Source organism: Cannabis sativa, chromosome 3 (assembly GCF_029168945.1).
Source record: "Cannabis sativa cultivar Pink pepper isolate KNU-18-1 chromosome 3, ASM2916894v1, whole genome shotgun sequence".
NCBI classification, from domain to species: Eukaryota; Viridiplantae; Streptophyta; class Magnoliopsida; order Rosales; family Cannabaceae; genus Cannabis; species Cannabis sativa.
This window is the reverse complement of record NC_083603.1, coordinates 36,732,508-36,751,120: the sequence shown is the minus strand read 5'-3', so window position 1 is coordinate 36,751,120 and position 18,613 is coordinate 36,732,508. Positions and strand designations below refer to the sequence as shown.

Below are 18,613 nucleotides of genomic sequence, written 5' to 3'. Positions count from 1 at the left end.
GGAGCTCGGCTCTCTTAGCCTTCCTGGTGGACTGTTCTTTGAAATCCCTAAGCTCCTTCAACTCCGCAGCTAGAGCGGCCTTGGATTCAATGTCCGACTGGTGAGTCTCCTCTAGAGATGGCGACCATTTCATCCAAAGCCTCCCTGGCCTCCCGGAGATCTCGCCTGGCCTTCTCAGCAGCCTCGGTTTGAGCCCTTAGTTCCTCCTGGTGCTGGGCCTCCATCCTGTCTCTCCGCTGAGCCTCATCCCGGATCATGGCCTCCGCCTGAGCCTCCCTCCGTTTGGCCTCCTCTTCCTTGGCCTTGGCCGCTGCCTCATGGCGCTCGGCAGCCTCCTGGTAGATCAGCCTCTCCGCTGTGAGGTCCTGGAGGACCTTCCTGACGTCATTCATGTCCCCAAAATCGGACAGAGTGAAGCCATGGTTTATGATGTTCTTGGAGAGGCGGCCAGCCTCAGCAGCAAGCTGAACCATAACGAAGTATAAGGAAAAATTTCTCAAAGGAAGAAAACAAAATACAAACAACAAAAGGAAACGCAAAAATTGCAAAGTACTTACCACCGTGAGAGAATGGCTGAGGTCCTGGACCTGGAAGATGGAGTTCAGAGAAGCGCAAGTGGCAAACCGCTTGGGCGCGCAACGTGTGAGCTGAGAAGCGAACTCGCCGGTCATCTCCGCGGCAAAGGGAGCCAAGGTAGGCCCTAGGAAGCGACGGAACCAGTCCGTTAAGAGGTCCAGATTAGGGTCCCACGGATCCGGGTATTCCGGGTGGTTGATGCTCGCCTCAACCTCAGCTCGTAGAATCCTCCTAAGGGCCTCCACTTCGGCATGCCCCCGAGAGTACTCATCCATAGCATAGTTGTGTTTGGCTATGCGAAGCTCCTGCCTCACCTCGTCCCTCGGAATCAGGGTAAGCTCGATGTGGGGAGGAGCAGGATTTTCCTCCATCGGGGAGACCCCGCCGTCTAGGCCATGGGCAGGAGTGTCGGCTCTCCGAGGCCTCTTCGGCTCATCCTGGGCAACCATCTTGCCCTTACGCTTGTGAATCAGAGCCACTTCAGGCTCCTCCTCGTCCTCCTCTGCTACCTCCGGAAGGGCTTGAGGCTCTCCTGCACCCTCAACGGCTTCCTCCGAGAAGTCCCACCCTTTCCCTTGGCCTTCTCCCGGAAGCACCTCCTCGTCATCCACTAAGTCAATAGTGTCGGGGGAGCGCTGGAAGAAACCTTCAAGGAAGGGGCTGGGGGAGAAGAGGTGAAGGCCGGAGGAGCCACGGGAGTATGAACCCCGGCAAGCTGTTCCAGGATGGCATCCATGGAGATATCTGTTTCAAAAAAATAAGCAAGTGTTAGAAGTCCGCAAGGAACCGCTTATACAAGATACAACAAATAAGCTACTCCTACCCGAACTTCCTAATTCGGCCCTAGCAAAGTCCTGTACTTTAATGCTGGCGGCGTCATCTCCGAGATAACTGTCCGAGGGCTGAAACCAGCTGGACGTTATGTAAGCTGATGGACCTAAGGGAATAGGTTCCGGAGGGCCGGAGCCCATCCGGGACCGACCTAGGTAATCTCCTAAGTTCGAAAAGTAAAATTCCTTCAAATGATCCCCCCACCGGGTCAACGGCATCTTAAATCTACGAAGACGCTCGTCGAACCCTACGGGCCTATGACTGGTGTATTCATCAACGGAAGGAACATAGCGAATTATCAAGGGAGACTTACCGCCGGCACCGGAGGTGCTAGCACCGGGAGCACCCGAGTTTGGTTCGGGGGCCGAAGGCTGTGGCCGGGAAGTTTGCTTCTCGGAAGAATCTTCAATACGAAGGGGCCGCCTGGCAGAACGATCCCCAATCTCTTCTTGAAGTATCTTGTCAAAAAATTTAGCTTCGGACTTCCCAGCAATGGCTTGGCTCCTTCGCTCCACCGGACTCCCCACGCGAAGTCCTCTCCCCGAGGCAGCCTGGGCCTTAGAGTACGCTTTCTCCTGGGCCTTCCGGTAGATATAATCTTGGTACTTCTTCTCTGCCGTGGCAATGAGTTCGTCCCGGAAGGCCTTCTCCGCAACCGACGCCCTCACATTGGGGCAAATGACCCGTGAGAGGTTGGAGTCATCCACGGATTGATGAGAAAGGATAAGTTTGGCCTTTCTGCAATTCTCCGTGGTAACCAGGCCCCCGACGTCAAGATCGGCATGGTCATAGGAGGCGAAGGCTTGGGCCCTACGAAGGAAAGCCTGAGTGGGAAGCGTCCGCTGGTAAGGTGGGATCCGCACCCACTCCGTGAGAAGCTCCGGGTGGTCCGCGGCCCTGAACCCGGAAGAAAAGAAAAAGCGGTGGCGGTACTCCTTAACGTGAGTCTGCCTATTATACGGAACCACCCCCTCGTTAGCAGGGTGGATCCGGAACCCATAAAAACCATCCTTAAGTTTGTCCCCTTTCTTGGGGACGGATACAAGTTCATAAAAATATAAAATTTCCGCCGGGCTGGGAGACCCCCAGCCACGGGCGGTGTAAAAAATAAATAAGCCTGAGAGCAGGCGGTAAGCTTGAGGAATAAGTTGGTATGGCGCAAGGCCGACAAATACAAGAAAATTAACAAAGTAATCTTGGAGCGGGAGCATGGCACCGGTCATCAAATGGGTCTGACTCCAAGCCCCGAAGCCGTCATAGTTATGATTAGGCGTCTCCGAGTCACGAGGAGGCCGGTGAAAGGTCCCTGAGGTGGAGGGTTTGATCCCAGCCACATTAATAATGTTCTCCAGGTGGTGAGGACAAGTCAGGGTTGATCAAAGCTCGGCCGCTTCCCAACCAGTTGCACGGGATTTATACCCCTCCTGGGCAACGGGTCCCAGAGAAACCTCTTCCAGCGTGGCCATACCTTTCCCTTTCTTCTTCGAAGATTTTGAGCCAGAAGCAGACATTTTGTGTTCTGAGAAAAACAAAAAGGGAAAAAGAAAAGTCCAGCAGTTAGGTCCCATACCAAACCCTAAATCAAGAAAAAGGGAGTGGGGGTCCCCTAACCGCTGGAAAGAGGCCCCCTCCGGACACGTGTCACATGAGAAACTCTGGAGAGAATCCCTGAACAAGTGTCGGGTGCAGTGAAATCGCAGAAAGTGGTTTTGCAAAAAGAAAAAGAAAAGAGACAAGCCATCCTATGCCCTAAGCAACTGTTAAACGAAGAATGCATTGCCCTCTTCAAACAAAGCTGTATGACTACAACAGGGGCATGATAATGGCGATTCTACAACTAACGCAGTAAACATAAAGCAGAACTCGAAGAACTTAAACACTCACACACCCAGAAGCCTCTAAGTACGAACCCAGAAAACGAACGAAGTAAATATAAGCATGTTATTATCTAAGGATGCAAGAAACTTACAGTCGATCGTTGAACTGGGGGTACTGAATGTGGTTGAGTGAAAGTTGAGAAGAACTGGCGAAGTCAAACACTGAAAAACTGAAAGAAGTGTCTAAGTATTAAGACAGTTCGTGCTACTTTGAGGAATTTTCTCTCTGGGAAATTCGAGCAGAAATGGCAAGGAATGGAAAGTAACCGAAAGGAAGGAAAGGTGGTGGCTTTTATAGGCAAAAACGCATGAGGAACAGGCGTCATCACCTACCAATCGCACGGTGGGGGAGACGCACGATTCGAATTCCCGAAAATCAACGGATCAGATCAATCTACCATTAAGGCGGTGGAAACGTTTGAGTATCCGTCTGACACCATTAATGCGCCGCATCAATCATGGGGCGTGAAACGAATCGACCTCTGCAAAAGCGAATCGCTGCATTTAATGCCATTATCAGACGCACCTCCACGCGCCCCGAGTTCGTATCAGAAGACCGAGGAGGCGGCGGAGACATTCCCCGCAAAAGCAAATCGCTGCATTAAATGACATCATTTAATTTGCCCCCAAGCGCTCGAGGCTTGAGCTAGGGAAACGAGGAGTCGACTGGAGACACTTGAACAAGCCTTGGTTTATTTTTACTAAGTAAACAAGGCTTGGGGGGTAAATGTTGCTCCAGAATTCGCCCAAAATACGTGGACCAGTCGAGAGGGGACACGTGGATCAGATAACTGGTAAACATTTGCTAAGTCTTTGTGCGCCACAAGGAAGCGCTGTTAGCATGGCTCCCGGAGGAGGCACCCGGAGTACAAGGTACTCCAGGAAGCTAGTATAGCGTGAAGGCTCTCCGGGATATGTCAGGTCTCTCCCGAGCAATCAAGTCGCATTTAATGCTGCATGGGAGGAAGCGTGTTGGGACTGTAACACGCAATAAAGTCTGACGGCACAACCCCCAAACAGCAGCGCTACAAGAATGATCATTTAAGTCTAGCGACGGCTACTCTGCGAAGAGTCACGTCAATCACAAGGCAAAAAGGACATTCTTCATAAAAGCCCTACAGCACCTAGGGATTTGACCATGCATCACCCATGGTATATTCATTGGAAATGCCCAACTTTATGGATACTTACAGATACATGTGTAAGAACAATTCTAGGGATTACCCCACCAAAACACTATAAATACCTCCTCAAAGCTCATTTAATGGGGTCGAGAATCTTGGTTTGCAAAAGAGCAAGAAGAGAAAATACTCACCAAGAACATTCTCTGTATTTAAGAGAAAGACATTCTCTCAAGTGTAGAATCTGTATTAAATACATCCATTAATAACAGAGGCTCGTGGACTAAGGCTCATTAACGCCCCAACCACGTAAAAAATCTTCATCTCACTTTCTTACAGCTCTTCATTATAATCATATTTTAATAGTTGCCGAAAACCTCGGTCAACAGATACCATATGAGAAATGAGAGAGAAAAGACAGAGGAAACCAGAGTAATTGTCTTTATTATTTTCTGTACTGGTTTACAACAATGAAAAGAGCTTAAATAGCTCGGTTGAAACAAGGAAAATTAGTTGGTGACATAACCAACTGTTAACAGAGTTTGTTAGCCAGCTAATCAAGATTAACAACCCATAAAACAATCCTAACTAACTATATCACACGTGATCTAAAACATCGATGTAGAAAAATATGCATGTTAAACTTTAGATGCAGACACTAACTCACACACGAATAGCTACAAACTCAGACTTTCAGTAGATGCAGCCCAAGACACAAATTAATAAAATGGGCTTCGGCATGACTCTCCAAACCAGTAATGGGGAATTGCTCTTGACTTTGGCAAGACCTTGGAACAGAATTCATCAGTCATTATTAATGGAAGCGCACGCCTTACACTATGCTCTTTCATGGTGTCGGAGTCATTCAATCTACCTGGACTGCATCACCTCAGATTGTAAGGTTCTAGTTGACTACATTTGTAATAATGATACTCATAATCTTCATTTTAACAAATTTGTTTATGAGATTCAAAGCAACAAACTAGCCAAGAAAACTTTAGGCTTATATCAGGAAGCTTTATAGAAAAATTATTCATTCCAATTGTAATTTGTATTCTGGATGCTCTTGTTTTAATTTTTAAATGGATACTGATTTTCTCAAAAAAAAGAAAAAAAAAAAAAAAAAGAAACTTTAGCGCGTCCTTTTCAAAAAGAACAAAAAAAAAAAAAAAAACTTTAGCGCGTGAGACTGCGGAAAACGTATGGGTACTGACCCTTGAGAAGCTCTTGCTTAAAGTTTTTAATACTTATTATTTTTATTAAAATTTCCATATAAATTATCATTATTGGAAATGGCCAGAGAATCGAGCTCCATTGAGCTCAAGCTCCTGTACGGCGAGGATATCAGAGCCTTCAATTTCTTCCAGAAGATCTCCATCTTCGTCCTCGGTTCCATCGCTAGCGACGATTCGACCAAGAAAGTCCACAACCAACAGCCCCAGAGGACTCCCACCGACCGAGAAGGGGACTCCAATCCGGAATGGAATCACGAGATGAACTTTTTGGTCGATGAAGAAGAGGCCTCTGAGTCCAATTTCGACCATCTCTTTATTCACTTGGACCTGCGGCACGAGGGGGTTTTGTTTGGGATCGGGGATAGGACGATCGGTGAGGTTCGGATTCCATTGAAGGATCTCATGGACCAAACGTCCTGTAATGGTGTGGTGAGGTTCGTTCGGTATCAAGTGAAGAGCTCCGACGGGACGCCCAATGGTGTGTTGAACTTGTCTTTTAGGTTCAATTCTATGACTGAAAAGAAATCGCCAAGCCCTGGTAAAATTCAGTACCCCACTGTGGAGGAAATCCCCAATTTCGATTTACAAGTTCCCAACCTGACGTTTTCTCGGCATTCTTACTTTTCCGAACGACAAAGAATTGAGTGCTGGTCTTCTCCTTCTTCTTCTCCTGCTACGGTGTCGTATCCCCATATTCATATTCCTCCAGAAGGCATCCCTGGTTCGGGGCACCACCACCATTATCATGGAGGAGCAATGTGGCCCAGTGGAAGAAATGAAATGGGAAATTGGAATGGGTACTGACTGCGAGGATTGCTCTTCATCAAGCTTTTGGGGAATGGAGAACAGATGTAGTGTGCAAGATTCTTAGCTACGATTCTCATATGGATTGTTCTTTTTTCATATCAAAATCTCTATGAAAGTAACTGAGTACCATATTTGATCATGGCAAATTTGACGTTTGAACAGGTTAAGGGGAAGAAGAAATAAATATCGAGGATAATGTATACTTGGTATAATGTGGTACATAAGAAATTTAATATTTATTATACATGTTATCTCTGATTCTCATGAAGAATGACCCTTTCATAAATGAGTAAATCGTTACCTAGTTTGATTATTATTCTGGAATACCATTTTGTTAGTTATATTAAAATAATATATAACTGAATTATCTGGGAAATTTGAAAAGCTTGGACAGCCGTTGGATTTGGCTACCTGTTAAAAGATATTTTGCCATTGATATGGTAGTAAGGAAGAAAGGGAAGAAAAGAAAAGAAGAAGAATGATATCTTTTGAAGTATCTTTGAGTATTTTACTGAAGTATTCAATAATTTTTACTCTAATACGACGCCTGTTCGGTTTGTTGATTGGAGGAATTAGTCGATGTCTTCTCTGCATTAGAGAGATAAATTTATTAATCAGAGTATAGGTGTCGTGTATTCCTGTATTATTTTTTAGTTTAAGATTTCTTTTTTTTTTTTTTAAAGATTCCTTTTATCCTTTTGTGCTCTTGTTTTGTTTTTTTTTTTTATAAGATCTTTATTGAAGAGAAAAAACGAAAACTTAACTAGCAGTCACAAGGGGTACTGCCTCCCTAACAAACAAAAGAGAACGCACATTGTTCACTCTAGCCAAATAGGCAAGCCTATCAGCAACAGAGTTATCCGCCCTAGACACGGACTTAAAAGAAATACAAGAAAAGAACTTAAACATCTCCACACACTGACGAAAGACTGGGAAGGAACCCCAAGCAAAAGGCAGTTCCCGAACCTTCAAGGCTTGTATAGCAGTAGCATTGTCAGAGAGAATTTGGATCTTGGAAAACTTTTTAACTGAAGCTGCTTTCAATGCCAAAAGAATGGCCTCCAACTCTGCATGTAGCACGCTGATCACCTGACAATAGTCTTGGCCATGGAACGATTCAGCAGCATTCCCAATTTGAACGAAAGCCAACCCTGCCCATTGATCCACAACTGAAGCATCTGTCATGAAAATGGCATCAAAATTCGAAAGACACTCCTCAGAAAACTGAGTATCACTGATGCTTTCACATTCCTTAACATGATAGAATTCAGAGAAACGCCTCATGATACGGTGATGTGAAGCATTCAGATCAGGGGAAGAGTTGTGGAAAGTCATGTCATTTCGGCTTAACCATATTTCTTCCATCACACACGCTGAATGGAATAGCAGATTGTGGTCATCAAAGCTCCCAAACCAAGTAAACAACTGTTCAAAATTGTCGAACTGAAGTGCAGCAGTGTGAAAACTCCAAGGACTTTGAAACCATAAGGCTCGGGCAAAACTGCACTCCCAAAACAAGTGAACTTCCGATTCTAAAGTTGTGTTGCACAGAGCACACATCCTATCATGAGCCTGCAGAAAGCCAAGGTTTGCCTTCAGGGGAAGACACCCGCTCATTGTTTTCCACATCAGTAAGGCATGTCGGGGGTGAGTTTTCAGCTTCCAGAGTTTTTTCCAGCACTCCTTTTCATGGTGAAACCGGTGCTGTTGAGACAGCCAGTATGCGCTCTTCACTGAGAATACCCCTTTGTTGCTGGCCTTCCAGAACACAACATCCTCCTCAAGAGGCAGAGGTTTGATCCGGAGGATAGCATCCGGAATAGCAGGTTGGAAGCAAGCTTGAATTAAATCCGCATTCCACAAACGAGTACCTGGTAAAAACAGATCAGCAACGATAGTGAATTTGTGGTTAGGCACAAAAGAGAAAGATTGTCTGATTTCCTCAGGAGTGAAACCAGGGATCCAAGGTTTGGTCCACAATTCAGTCTTTCCATTGCCTATGATGATCCCAGCGCCCTCAACACAAATTCGACGGGTTTCAATGATACCCTTCCACAAGAAAGAATCGCTTCCTTGCTTCTCCACCTCCCAAAAACTACATGAGCCACAGTACTTCGCCAAAAGGATTTTAACCCACGGTCTGTTGATGTTGCATAACAAACTCCACGCTAGTTTGGCTAGTAAGGCCAAATTCATATCTCTGAATCTTCTTAAACCAAGTCCCCCATTCCTTTTAGGTTGACAGATAGCGGACCAACTTTTCAGGGCAAGGTAATGGTTGTTTGAGGAGTCACCATGATTCCCTTTCCACCAGAATCGCGCCATGATGCTGTCAAGGTCTTTGCAAATAGATCTTGGTATCCTGAAAGTGGACATAGCGTAACAAGGAATACTCCGAAGAACCGATTGTGCTAAGGTAAGTCTACCAGCATGAGAGAGACACTTAGCTTTCCACCCTTCTAGTCTATTGAGAACCTTGGCCTTTAGAAAAGAGAAATCCTCCCTTTTCTTGATAGAAACTAGGAGAGGGTTGCCGAGGTACTTTTCCTTGTGCATAAGAGTTGAGATTCCCAAACAATCCTTGAGTTCTTGTCTTGCTTCCTGGCCAACTTTAGGGGAGAAGAAAACGCTGCTCTTGGCCTTACTAATTTTCTGACCAGACCAGTGTTCATACGTCTCCAAGCAACGAAGCAGATTCTGTGATTCTGCATGAGTAGCTTTGCAGAAAAACAGAGCATCATCAGCATAGAAAGTATGTGAAAGGGGCATGGAGTTTTTACCTATCTTGATTCCCGTAATCTCGCCCTTAGTCTCCGCACGGCAAACCAACTTCGAGAGAACTTCACTACACAGGATGAACAGATATGGGGATAGAGGGTCGCCCTGTCTAAGCCCACGGCCAGGGCAAAAAGCTTTGAGAGGGGCTCCATTGAGCAGAACAGAAAACTTCACAGATGTAACACATCTCATAAGTAAATTGCATACATGTTAGCTGAACCCATTTGCAATTAGAACTTGATGCAGAAAATCCCATTCGATACGGTCATATGCTTTGTGCATATCCGTTTTGACAGCCATGTATCCCTGCTTGCCTCTGATTTTCTTCAAAGTGTGAAAAGCCTCAGCCGCCAGAATGGATCCCTCCGCAATCCAACGCCCTTTGAGAAAGGCATTCTGCAGCGGGTTGATTAGATTATCCAGGACAGGCTTTAGGCAATCCGTGAGGATACGGGCAATGACCTTGTATCCGAAGTTGCAAAGACTGATGGGCCGGAATTGCTCGAAAGTTGAAGGGCTCTCTCTCTTCGGTATCAGACATAGAAAGGTGTGGTTAAGATCCTTGACAAAATTTCCCGATTTGAAGAAATCTTGAACCATGGTGCACACATCTTTGCCAACTATGTTCCAATAAGTACGGTAGAATATTCCAGGGAAACCATCAGGCCTTGGGCTTTTTAAGGGATGCAAATTCCACACCGCGTTCTTGACTTCAGCATCAGTAGGAATCTTGCATAAGGCTTCGTTTTCCAGAGCTGAAACCTTGTGCTCAAACAACTCGTAAAACTCGTTTCCAATAGCAGGATTAGATCTTTCGAAGAGTTTTTTGAAGTTAGTGGTGAAATAGCTTCCAATTTTTTCGCGACTACGGAGCCAGTGATCGTCATAGTAATTTATAGCCCAAATATGGTTCCTTCTCCTTTGAATAATAGTGGCAGAGTGGAAAAATTTTGAGTTACAATCCCCCTGTTTAACCCAGAGTTCACGAGATTTTTGTTTCCAAATCCTCTCCATTTTTTCCTCCATCTCCACAATTTCTAGTTGAATGGCAGCTTCCTCATTAAGAGCCGTAGACGTCACAGCAGAACTTTGAATTTTCGAGAGCATCGCGTACAACTCCTTAAGCCGCTGATCACAGAAGCCAAAGCTCTCTCAGTTCCATTTCTTCAAAGCCGTCTTAGCCCAATTAAGCTTCCTCATAACCCGAAAACTATGATGCCCTTCACAAGGATTATCCCAGGCTTTTCTAATCGTATTCCCACAGGACTCATCAGACGTCCAAACCTCCAGAAATCTGAAAGGGTACCTTCGTTTTTGTTCATTCCTTCGAGAATCAAGAATTAGAGGAGCATGATCGGAATGAAGAATCGGGAAATGAACTACCCCAGCATGAGCAAAACGAACACACCAATCCGAGTTTGCCACAACTCTATCTAAACGTTTTCGAACCCTGTTCGATGCATCCCTGGCGTTATTCCAAGTAAAAGTCTGACCAATGAACCCGAGATCAATGCCATCACAATCCATAAGGAAGTTCTGAAGGATTTCCCCTTCCCGATTTCCAAAATGATTGCCTCCTAGTTTCTCGTCAGCCTCCAAGATTACATTCAGGTCACCAATGAGAGCCCACGGCATTTTACAGTTTTGAACAACACTTGTAAGCCATCTCCAGAAAGATCTTTTGTGTCGATGATACGGGGTGCCATAGATACAGAACAACATCCACGGGGGCAATCCTGGTTCATCATCGACAAGAAGACTAAAACCAGACAGAAACACTTCGATCACTTGGATATTAAGCCCCGCTTTCCATCCTACGCAAAAGCCTCCTGTCGTTCCAGTTGAATCGATACACTTTACATTTGTATAGCCATATCTAGCTAACTTCTCCGTCATACTTGTACTATCCACTTTAGTTTCCGACAAAAAAACAACATCCACATTTTCCCTCCGAGAGAACCCCCGTAAGGTCCTCTATGCCGCCGGTCGTCGAAGACCGCGGCAATTCCAAGCTAGACACCTCATGGCGCAGGTGGGGGCATGCTTCCGGCCGCCTCCTCGCCACTTCCAAAATTTTGCACATAAGTAATTGGGACTTCGACACACTGGTTGAGTATCTGTTCAATGTTTTCACGCACTTCATTCTCTTCATTGAGTCTCGCCCTTCTAGTGCGCACCCCTGATTTTTGGTTGGAGGATAAAATTCCCCGTGCCTGCCTTCTTCTGCTTTTCCCTTTTGAGGTCTCACCAGGTTCAACGGAGCCAGCATTGAATTTAGGGGATTCCAAAGGCTGAATTTTCCCTCCCGAGAGAGAGATCGACCCATGAGTCTCACCATTTGAATCGATGAAGGGGGAGTCAAGGAACGGGTCAGGGGTTGGATGATACCATGTGTGGACTTTGGGTTTTCTTGTTCCAAGCAGATGGGTAATTAGTTGAGATATATCTGGGGGATTTGAAATGAGGGAAGGTTGGGCCTTATATAAATCTATAGACTCAGGCCTCAAAAGCTGTTGGTATATTTTCTGAAGTTCAGGATCATTTGAGGGCCAACGAAGGTTTATGGGCTCAGGGAAGTAATGGGGCTGCTGAGACCTACATGACCAAATATGTGGTATATCCAGCCCTTGAATCAAGGAAGGCCCAATATCAGGTATTTGTTCAAAATCAACATCAGCAGGCGGCCCATTAGGATGGGCAAAATCGGGTAACGGATATTGGGTTAAGATATTCTTTGGGGGAATATTCCATATTTCAGGCACGTTTGAAATAGGATCCACACTACTGTCACCTACTTTTGCCTTGCTGGCATTCTTCGTACCTTCCGTACGCTCCACGCTCCCACTACGCTGCATGGTTGTAGTACCATGCATCGTACCTTCTGCAACGTCCCTCACGTTGCCGGCCGCCTCCGTGTTTCCTTTATGGCTGCTTCCATTGCTCGGTCGGACATCGGATCTTCTCCTCCATTTGCCATTAGGACGGCTAAGTTTGAGGAAGCTTGGACCTTCATCGTTAACCATTAATTCTGTTTGATTCCCCCTTGCCGTGAAGCAATTACCTCTGGCTCCATCAACCTTAATCCAAGGTCCATACATTCTCACCGCTTGACCAGTAGCCGGAGTGACCCACATAGTAGGGGCTGAGCATTTGCCAGTCACATGCGCTAGCCTCCCACAGTTAAAGCATAGAAATGGAAGCTTGTCATACTTGAATTGAATCCAAGAACTCGGATTAGCCCCTGCTTTTAAGAAAAACCCTGCTGGAAAAGGATGAGATATCCAAACATCTATCCAACATCGGAGGAACCCTCGCCGGACCACATCTTCTTTTCTTCTCCCATCAGTTTTAATGAAAGTTCCAACTTTCTTAGCTAGTATAGGGGCATTATCTTCCGAGAGACATCTCGTGGGCAAACCGTGGAACTCCACCCAAAAACGTGCCACCTCAAACTCAGCCAGACATACCTCCCCTTCAATCGGCCAGGGTCGCAGATTGAGAAGGACTCCATTGACCAACCATGGTCTCCTCTCCATAACCATTTGACAATCCTCCTCTGAGTCAAAGAAAAAACCAAGCACACCCTCTTCAAACTTCTTCATTTTCCAGCCTTGTCAAGGTTCCATATCCCCAGTAAGATCTTTTTCACAACTGAAGCAGCCATCGTTTTGCACCCTATCACCTTCCCCACACAAGCTTTTTTGGCCACAATATCTTCAAGAGTAAGGTCTTCAAAAAGCTCCATCATCTCCACTTCCATATTACTATCCCGTTGCATAATGTTACTTATGCCCGAGTCGATAGTGTCAACTTCCACAGTCGTTTCCCTAGTGCAAACTTCCTTCATGATGACCATAATAGATTAGGGTTCTAAGAAACAGAGGCAGAAGGAGCACGAACACCTTGCAATACTCACCGAGGAGGCAAAGAAGTCTACCGCGAGACTAGACTCAACAAGGAGCCATTTTTTGTGCTCTTGTTTAACTCTAGCATTTTAACGGAAAAAGTTGCTTCTCCAAATATTGTTCAATTGAAGCTAAAATGATAATCTCAATTCGGCAATATTGTGCAATATCAAACAAAATGAGAAAAGAAAGATATAAACACAGAAAAGTGATGCGTGTAGTATGTCAATTGGCTGATTTTTTATTTATATTAAAAATAAAATAGTGTATGAGAAATTCATGGATCATTTTTTATTTATATATAATAAAATAAATCTTATTAAATTAAAAAAAAATAAGATTCTAGATTTTTTTTAATTACGCTATTTCTAACCCTATTTAATTATTTATATCTCTTCTATAAATCCTATTTGATTAAAGGTAAGATTATAAGATTAATTCAAATTATTGTTCATATATTGATTAATCTCATTAATAAAAAATAATTTAATATATGAACCCTATTTGATTAATCCTATTATTAAGTTTTTTCCCTTTAATTTTCCTTTTGTTGATCATGATAATTTATTCATATTAAGGTAGTGTTCTACTAGGGGATCTAACGAGTTTCGCCCCTTCGCTAATGGCCTCTAAGAGTTCAAATTCCAGTATTGTATAAATCTTCAATTTGTTCTATTTCTTATATTAACTGAAATTTTGCTACTTTTTCTTTTTAATTTACAACTTTATTGTTGATATCTTATTAGGGACATTCATGGAAATTTGGATTTCTTTGAAATATACAATTAATGAGCATTACTTTTTGATCATAGTGTGTTTTCCATGGCTGAAAACCTCAATAATCTTTATCATTTGATATCAAATAAAATAAAATTATCATGATGTATACATTATGGTTATTTAATGAGTAATCAGTGTGCTGAAAATATCAAGTTGATATTTAGAATTGTTTATAATTGAATTGTTTCTTTGTCAAAATCCATATTAAGTATATTTATATGTTTATAGGTTTATCTATTTTCTCTTAGATCAATCATGCTCATATAGCAAAAAAATCATACTCATATCGACATGTTATTTTTATTTTGTAATTTAGATCTTCTTAGTCATTATTTAGTTCACTTAAATCTTTTTCAATTATGGTAACTGAAGTTTTGTTTCTTTTAAGTACTCTATTACAAAGATCTGTATTATTTATTTTTGACTATGAGGAGGTAGATCTGTATTATTTATTTCAATTATTTATTTTTGACTATGAGAAGGTAGATTTCTTTATTGGGAAACATATAGCGTGACAAATTATTGTTCATATATTGAATAATTATTTTTGATTAATGGGATTCATATATAAAACTGTGTACATTGAATTCTTTATTCAAAAAATTATTTTTGATTTTTACGTGGTTATTTATTATTCATATATCTAGAACCCTATTTGATTAAATCAAGATTAAAAGATTAATTAATTTGTGATTTCTTCCTATACACATAATAATAATATCACATAATAACTAATAATATTTTTTCTTTAATTTTTAATTGTATCACTTTAAAATAACATAGAAAAAAAAACTAGCATAAAATTTAGTATACGTGCCTGGCACGTAGCTTTTTAGTATATATATATTTATATTTATATATATAGAGGAAGGTTTTGAAAGAGGATATGTGGCATCATATATGAGCTATCTTTTTTATTCTTTGTTTTCTCTATTTTCTTATTTATTAAATTTTTTTATTAATTTATTTAAATAAATTATTAAATCATTCATTAATAGGATATTAATATAATGTCTTTTCATTTTTGATAACTCACATCCTAAATAACTACCTATAAATAAAAAAAATATCATCAAATTATTCATAAATATGATTAATATAGTGGTTTTTCATTTTTATAACTCACACCCTAAATAGTTCTCTATATAGCTATATTTATATATCTATCTATATATTTATATTTATATAATTATACAATTCTATTGTTATGATAGGTGATGTAATCCTTTGAGTTTTCAAAGAGTTAATTTTTTTATTTTCCCATTTTTCTTTTTCAAATTTTTATTCATTTTCTAATTATTTTAATTAATTATCTGTTAATTCATATTTACATTAATTTTATGATAAATAAAGCTTTTACATTCTTAAAAAAAAAAAAAAAAAACTATTCAATATATTCATTTTATAATTACAAAATTTATTTTAAAAGACCTTTGGTTATACCTCCTCATATTTGCATATAATATATATAGATAAGTTGAAGACATAAAAAATACAAACACTTTGACACATATATGAGGATGGCAAGGGAAAAGAATTTTAGGAAGAAGATTAAAAAGATTGGAACAAATTTGCCATGGATGATCACATATGCTAAAAAAAATAGCATTTTATATGAGGTTTCTTTCTAATTATTTATTTTCTCTATTTTTTTTTTATATTTATATAATTTTTTTATTATTATTTTCATCATCATTTTATAATGTCAAGTATTCATACATTTCACTTATCTATGTAAATATCTCAACAATATATTTGTTTTTTTTTTTTTTTTGTTATCATTTTTCACTCCATTTTTTATATACATGTATAAATATTACATATGTTATATATAAAATAGAGACTAAATAACGGTAAGGTATGATATTCTAAATTTATTTCATTCTAAATTATCTCATTTCTCTTTTTTTTTCTAACTTCTATAGTTTTAAGTATCTAAGTTATTTTAGTTACCAATATTAATAGAAATAAAAAAAAAAAACTGTTATTGATAACTAAATGGCTTTTGAAATTCTAAGGCTAGCATTTTATCGTTACTAGTGGAAGAAAAATGTAAGTGATAACTTTTATTATTAGTAGAAAAAAAAAATAATTGACTTTAATTATATATTATAGAGATCAATAGACTTTTTCTTTTTCTTTTTTTTTTTTGGAGAATTTTTTTTAATTTAATTATATATAATGCATATTACCTTACTCTATGAACTTATATCTATATATAAAGAAATATTTTGTGGTTTATAATCTTCAAGTTCCTCACTTTTATTTTTGATTGTTTGTCTATATAAATAGCTCTATGATATTTTCTATTTATAGTTGATTTTCTTTTCTTTATATGTTGTATGGTTTTATATTTTTTTGACTAAAGATTCTAAAAGAACTGGTGTTGTGGACTCACTCAATAAACATGACATCTGACAAAGATTTTTTACTTGAAGAAAATTAGAAATGATTTTTAGAAAAAGTTTGTTTGAATTTAAACATAATAGAGTGAGTTCATTATGTAACCCATAATTTATATATCATCCTAACATTAACAATATTAATTTATACTAATCATATAGCTGATTTTTATATTTTTTGAATTATATCACCTAATTGATTTTAATTAAATAAAATTTTATTTAATTGGTTGTATTAACAAATAAATAGTAACAATTTTTATTTATTTATGGTAAGTTTTAAAATATGAACTTAAAAAAGCCGTATAAATGTTATTTTAAAGGGTTCTATTTTAAAAGGAAAAAAAAAAAAAAGGATTGATCTCTCTAAATATGAGCCCAAAATAGTGATTAGGTGACATTTTCTGTTTTTAGTCTTCTATTTTCTTTAATTTATTATTTTTTTTCTAATTTTTTCTATTTAAAATAATAAGAAAGGAATGTAACAACCCTAATAATAGTAATACCAATTAGGGATGTAAACGGGACGGGGCGGGGTGCGGGGATTGCTCCCCCACCCCCATACCTGCTTCTTAAATTCACCCCCATACCCACCCTATTACCCATTTAAATTAAAGCGGGAGCGGGGCAGGTATTACCCGACGAGTGAAGGATCCCCATCGGGTACCCATTACATATATAATTTTGAAAAAAAAAATGATGTCTTAAAGAGAATTAAAAAAAATAATCATAGAAATTTAGTAAAACAATAAACTTAAGTGAAATAGTGTGTATAGTTAAAAAAAAAAAAAGAGAGTATAATCAATAAAAAGCCTAAAGCATGAAGTTATTTTAATTGTAGTAGTTATGATTTTAAAATATAAATATATACATATATCATATCGGGGCGGGTTCGGTGCGAGTATCTATTCCCCCGCCCCCGTCCCGTTTCCAACTCGAGTATGAATCTTTAAACCCATACCCGCCCCCGAAAGTCTACCCCCGTACCCGCCCCATTAGGGGCGGGTACCCGCGAGTATAATTGCTATCCCTAATACCAACTTGTGATAAGTAACTTATAAATCTCATTTAAATATTAAATAAAAATCATAGTATCTTTTCACTATACAACTCCCACATAAAATTAATCTATTATTAGGTGTACATTATATTTTATAATTAAGCCTAACTAAAGTAAGGTCACATTCTAAAATTTTTCTAATACTTTTTTCTTATTTTTTTTATTTTATACAAATTCTTTTAATAAAAGTAGTGAATTGTATTTATGAAAAATAAGGAAATAAAAAAAAAAATAATAATTTCAAAATTAAATGTTTCTATACCAAAATTACTTACAATATGTATTTGCTTTTATATAAACAAAAAACATTAATTCAAAATAATATTTATTTTGATTTGATACAAACAGATAGTTGAATTATTATTAAATAAAATTTTAATTTTTTTAAATATATAATTTTGTAAAAAAAAGTTATTTACATTTTGTAGTCATGGTGATCATGACCTTCCTCTCTATAATTACACTTACAAATTTTCAATTCTAATATTAATTAAAATAAGATTATTTTTATTTGTGTTATGTATGTATATATATATATATAGTAGTGTAATATTAGATAGTTTCTCATTTTTCTTCTTTCATAATATTGATATAACATCATGGTCTTACTACATACTTTTTTTCTCACTATATATTGCCATGATTCATTAATATTTAGAGAATATTATCCCACTCTCAATGGTATAAATAATGTAGAATAATGATGATAATACCTAAAGAATGGAGGAGACGTCAACGAAAACATTTAAAATATTATTTTATTATATATTATTATGTATTTAAAATATAATTTGTGTAAATAAATACTAAGAATTTTATATTTATAGTAAATGAAATTTTTGACACTTTTTTATGGATTTTGTAATCACGATATTCACCTTAATTGTAAAAAAATTAATTAAAACAATAATAATTTCTCTTCAAAAGGATTGTTAAAAGAAAAGGAATCCTCTCAAGAGTAAAAAAATAATGATAATATATAAAGAGGTATGATGGTACTTTATTTTCCTAACATCTTATTTTTCTTAATTTATGATAATTTCAATTTTTAATTTCATACCTATATCTATATATCTATATTTCTATATTACTATATATTTATATAATCTTGTTGTGAGGATATATGAGCTTCTTATTTTCTTTTGTTTTCTTAAATTTTTTCTATTATTTAATTTCTATTAGTTTTTTTTTATTTATTTAGTAATAATGTAACTTTTAAAATAAAACTCCAACTATAATAA

The 18,613-nt window shown here is 38.9% G+C and overlaps 4 protein-coding genes across 4 annotated transcripts; 1 reads left to right on the top strand and 3 right to left on the bottom strand.

The window, feature by feature from the left end:
* Positions 1-919: 919 nt before the first annotated feature.
* On the bottom strand, positions 920-5,256 carry LOC133036051 (uncharacterized). Its single transcript, XM_061112522.1, has 3 exons — positions 5,194-5,256; positions 1,721-1,988; positions 920-1,320 (listed from the first exon to the last, which is right to left on the bottom strand). The coding sequence occupies exons 1-3, from the start codon at positions 5,254-5,256 to the stop codon at positions 1,187-1,189; spliced, it is 465 nt and encodes a 154-aa protein (XP_060968505.1). The 3' UTR covers positions 920-1,186.
* A 335-nt stretch (positions 5,257-5,591) lies between these two features.
* LOC115711352 (protein SRC2) lies at positions 5,592-6,763 on the top strand. The gene has a single exon (XM_030639689.2). It carries the CDS (start codon positions 5,698-5,700, stop codon positions 6,442-6,444), a length of 747 nt encoding a protein of 248 aa, XP_030495549.1. The 5' UTR covers positions 5,592-5,697; the 3' UTR covers positions 6,445-6,763.
* A 443-nt stretch (positions 6,764-7,206) lies between these two features.
* On the bottom strand, positions 7,207-9,417 carry LOC133036050 (uncharacterized). The gene has a single exon (XM_061112521.1). The coding sequence runs from the start codon at positions 9,415-9,417 to the stop codon at positions 7,207-7,209; it is 2,211 nt and encodes a 736-aa protein (XP_060968504.1).
* A 960-nt stretch (positions 9,418-10,377) lies between these two features.
* LOC115710818 (uncharacterized) lies at positions 10,378-11,121 on the bottom strand. Its single transcript, XM_030639170.2, has one exon. The coding sequence runs from the start codon at positions 11,119-11,121 to the stop codon at positions 10,378-10,380; it is 744 nt and encodes a 247-aa protein (XP_030495030.2).
* Between the last annotated feature and the right edge of the window lie 7,492 nt (positions 11,122-18,613).

What these genes read in the sequence shown, in the direction of transcription:
- LOC115711352 (XM_030639689.2), top strand. Translation starts at nt 5,698, where the DNA reads ATGGCCAGAGAATCGAGCTCCATTGAGCTCAAGCTCCTGTACGGCGAG.
- LOC133036051 (XM_061112522.1), bottom strand. Translation starts at nt 5,256, where the DNA reads ATGAAAGAGCATAGTGTAAGGCGTGCGCTTCCATTAATAATGACTGAT. An exon ending in CTGATGAATTCTGTTCCAAG is followed by an intron (nt 1,989 to 5,193) that starts GTCTTGCCAAAG and finishes ATCTACCGGAAG; the next exon opens with GCCCAGGAGAAAGCGTACTC. An exon ending in TAGCACCTCCGGTGCCGGCG is followed by an intron (nt 1,321 to 1,720) that starts GTAAGTCTCCCT and finishes TTTTTGAAACAG; the next exon opens with ATATCTCCATGGATGCCATC.
- LOC133036050 (XM_061112521.1), bottom strand. Translation starts at nt 9,417, where the DNA reads ATGAGATGTGTTACATCTGTGAAGTTTTCTGTTCTGCTCAATGGAGCC.
- LOC115710818 (XM_030639170.2), bottom strand. Translation starts at nt 11,121, where the DNA reads ATGACGGAGAAGTTAGCTAGATATGGCTATACAAATGTAAAGTGTATC.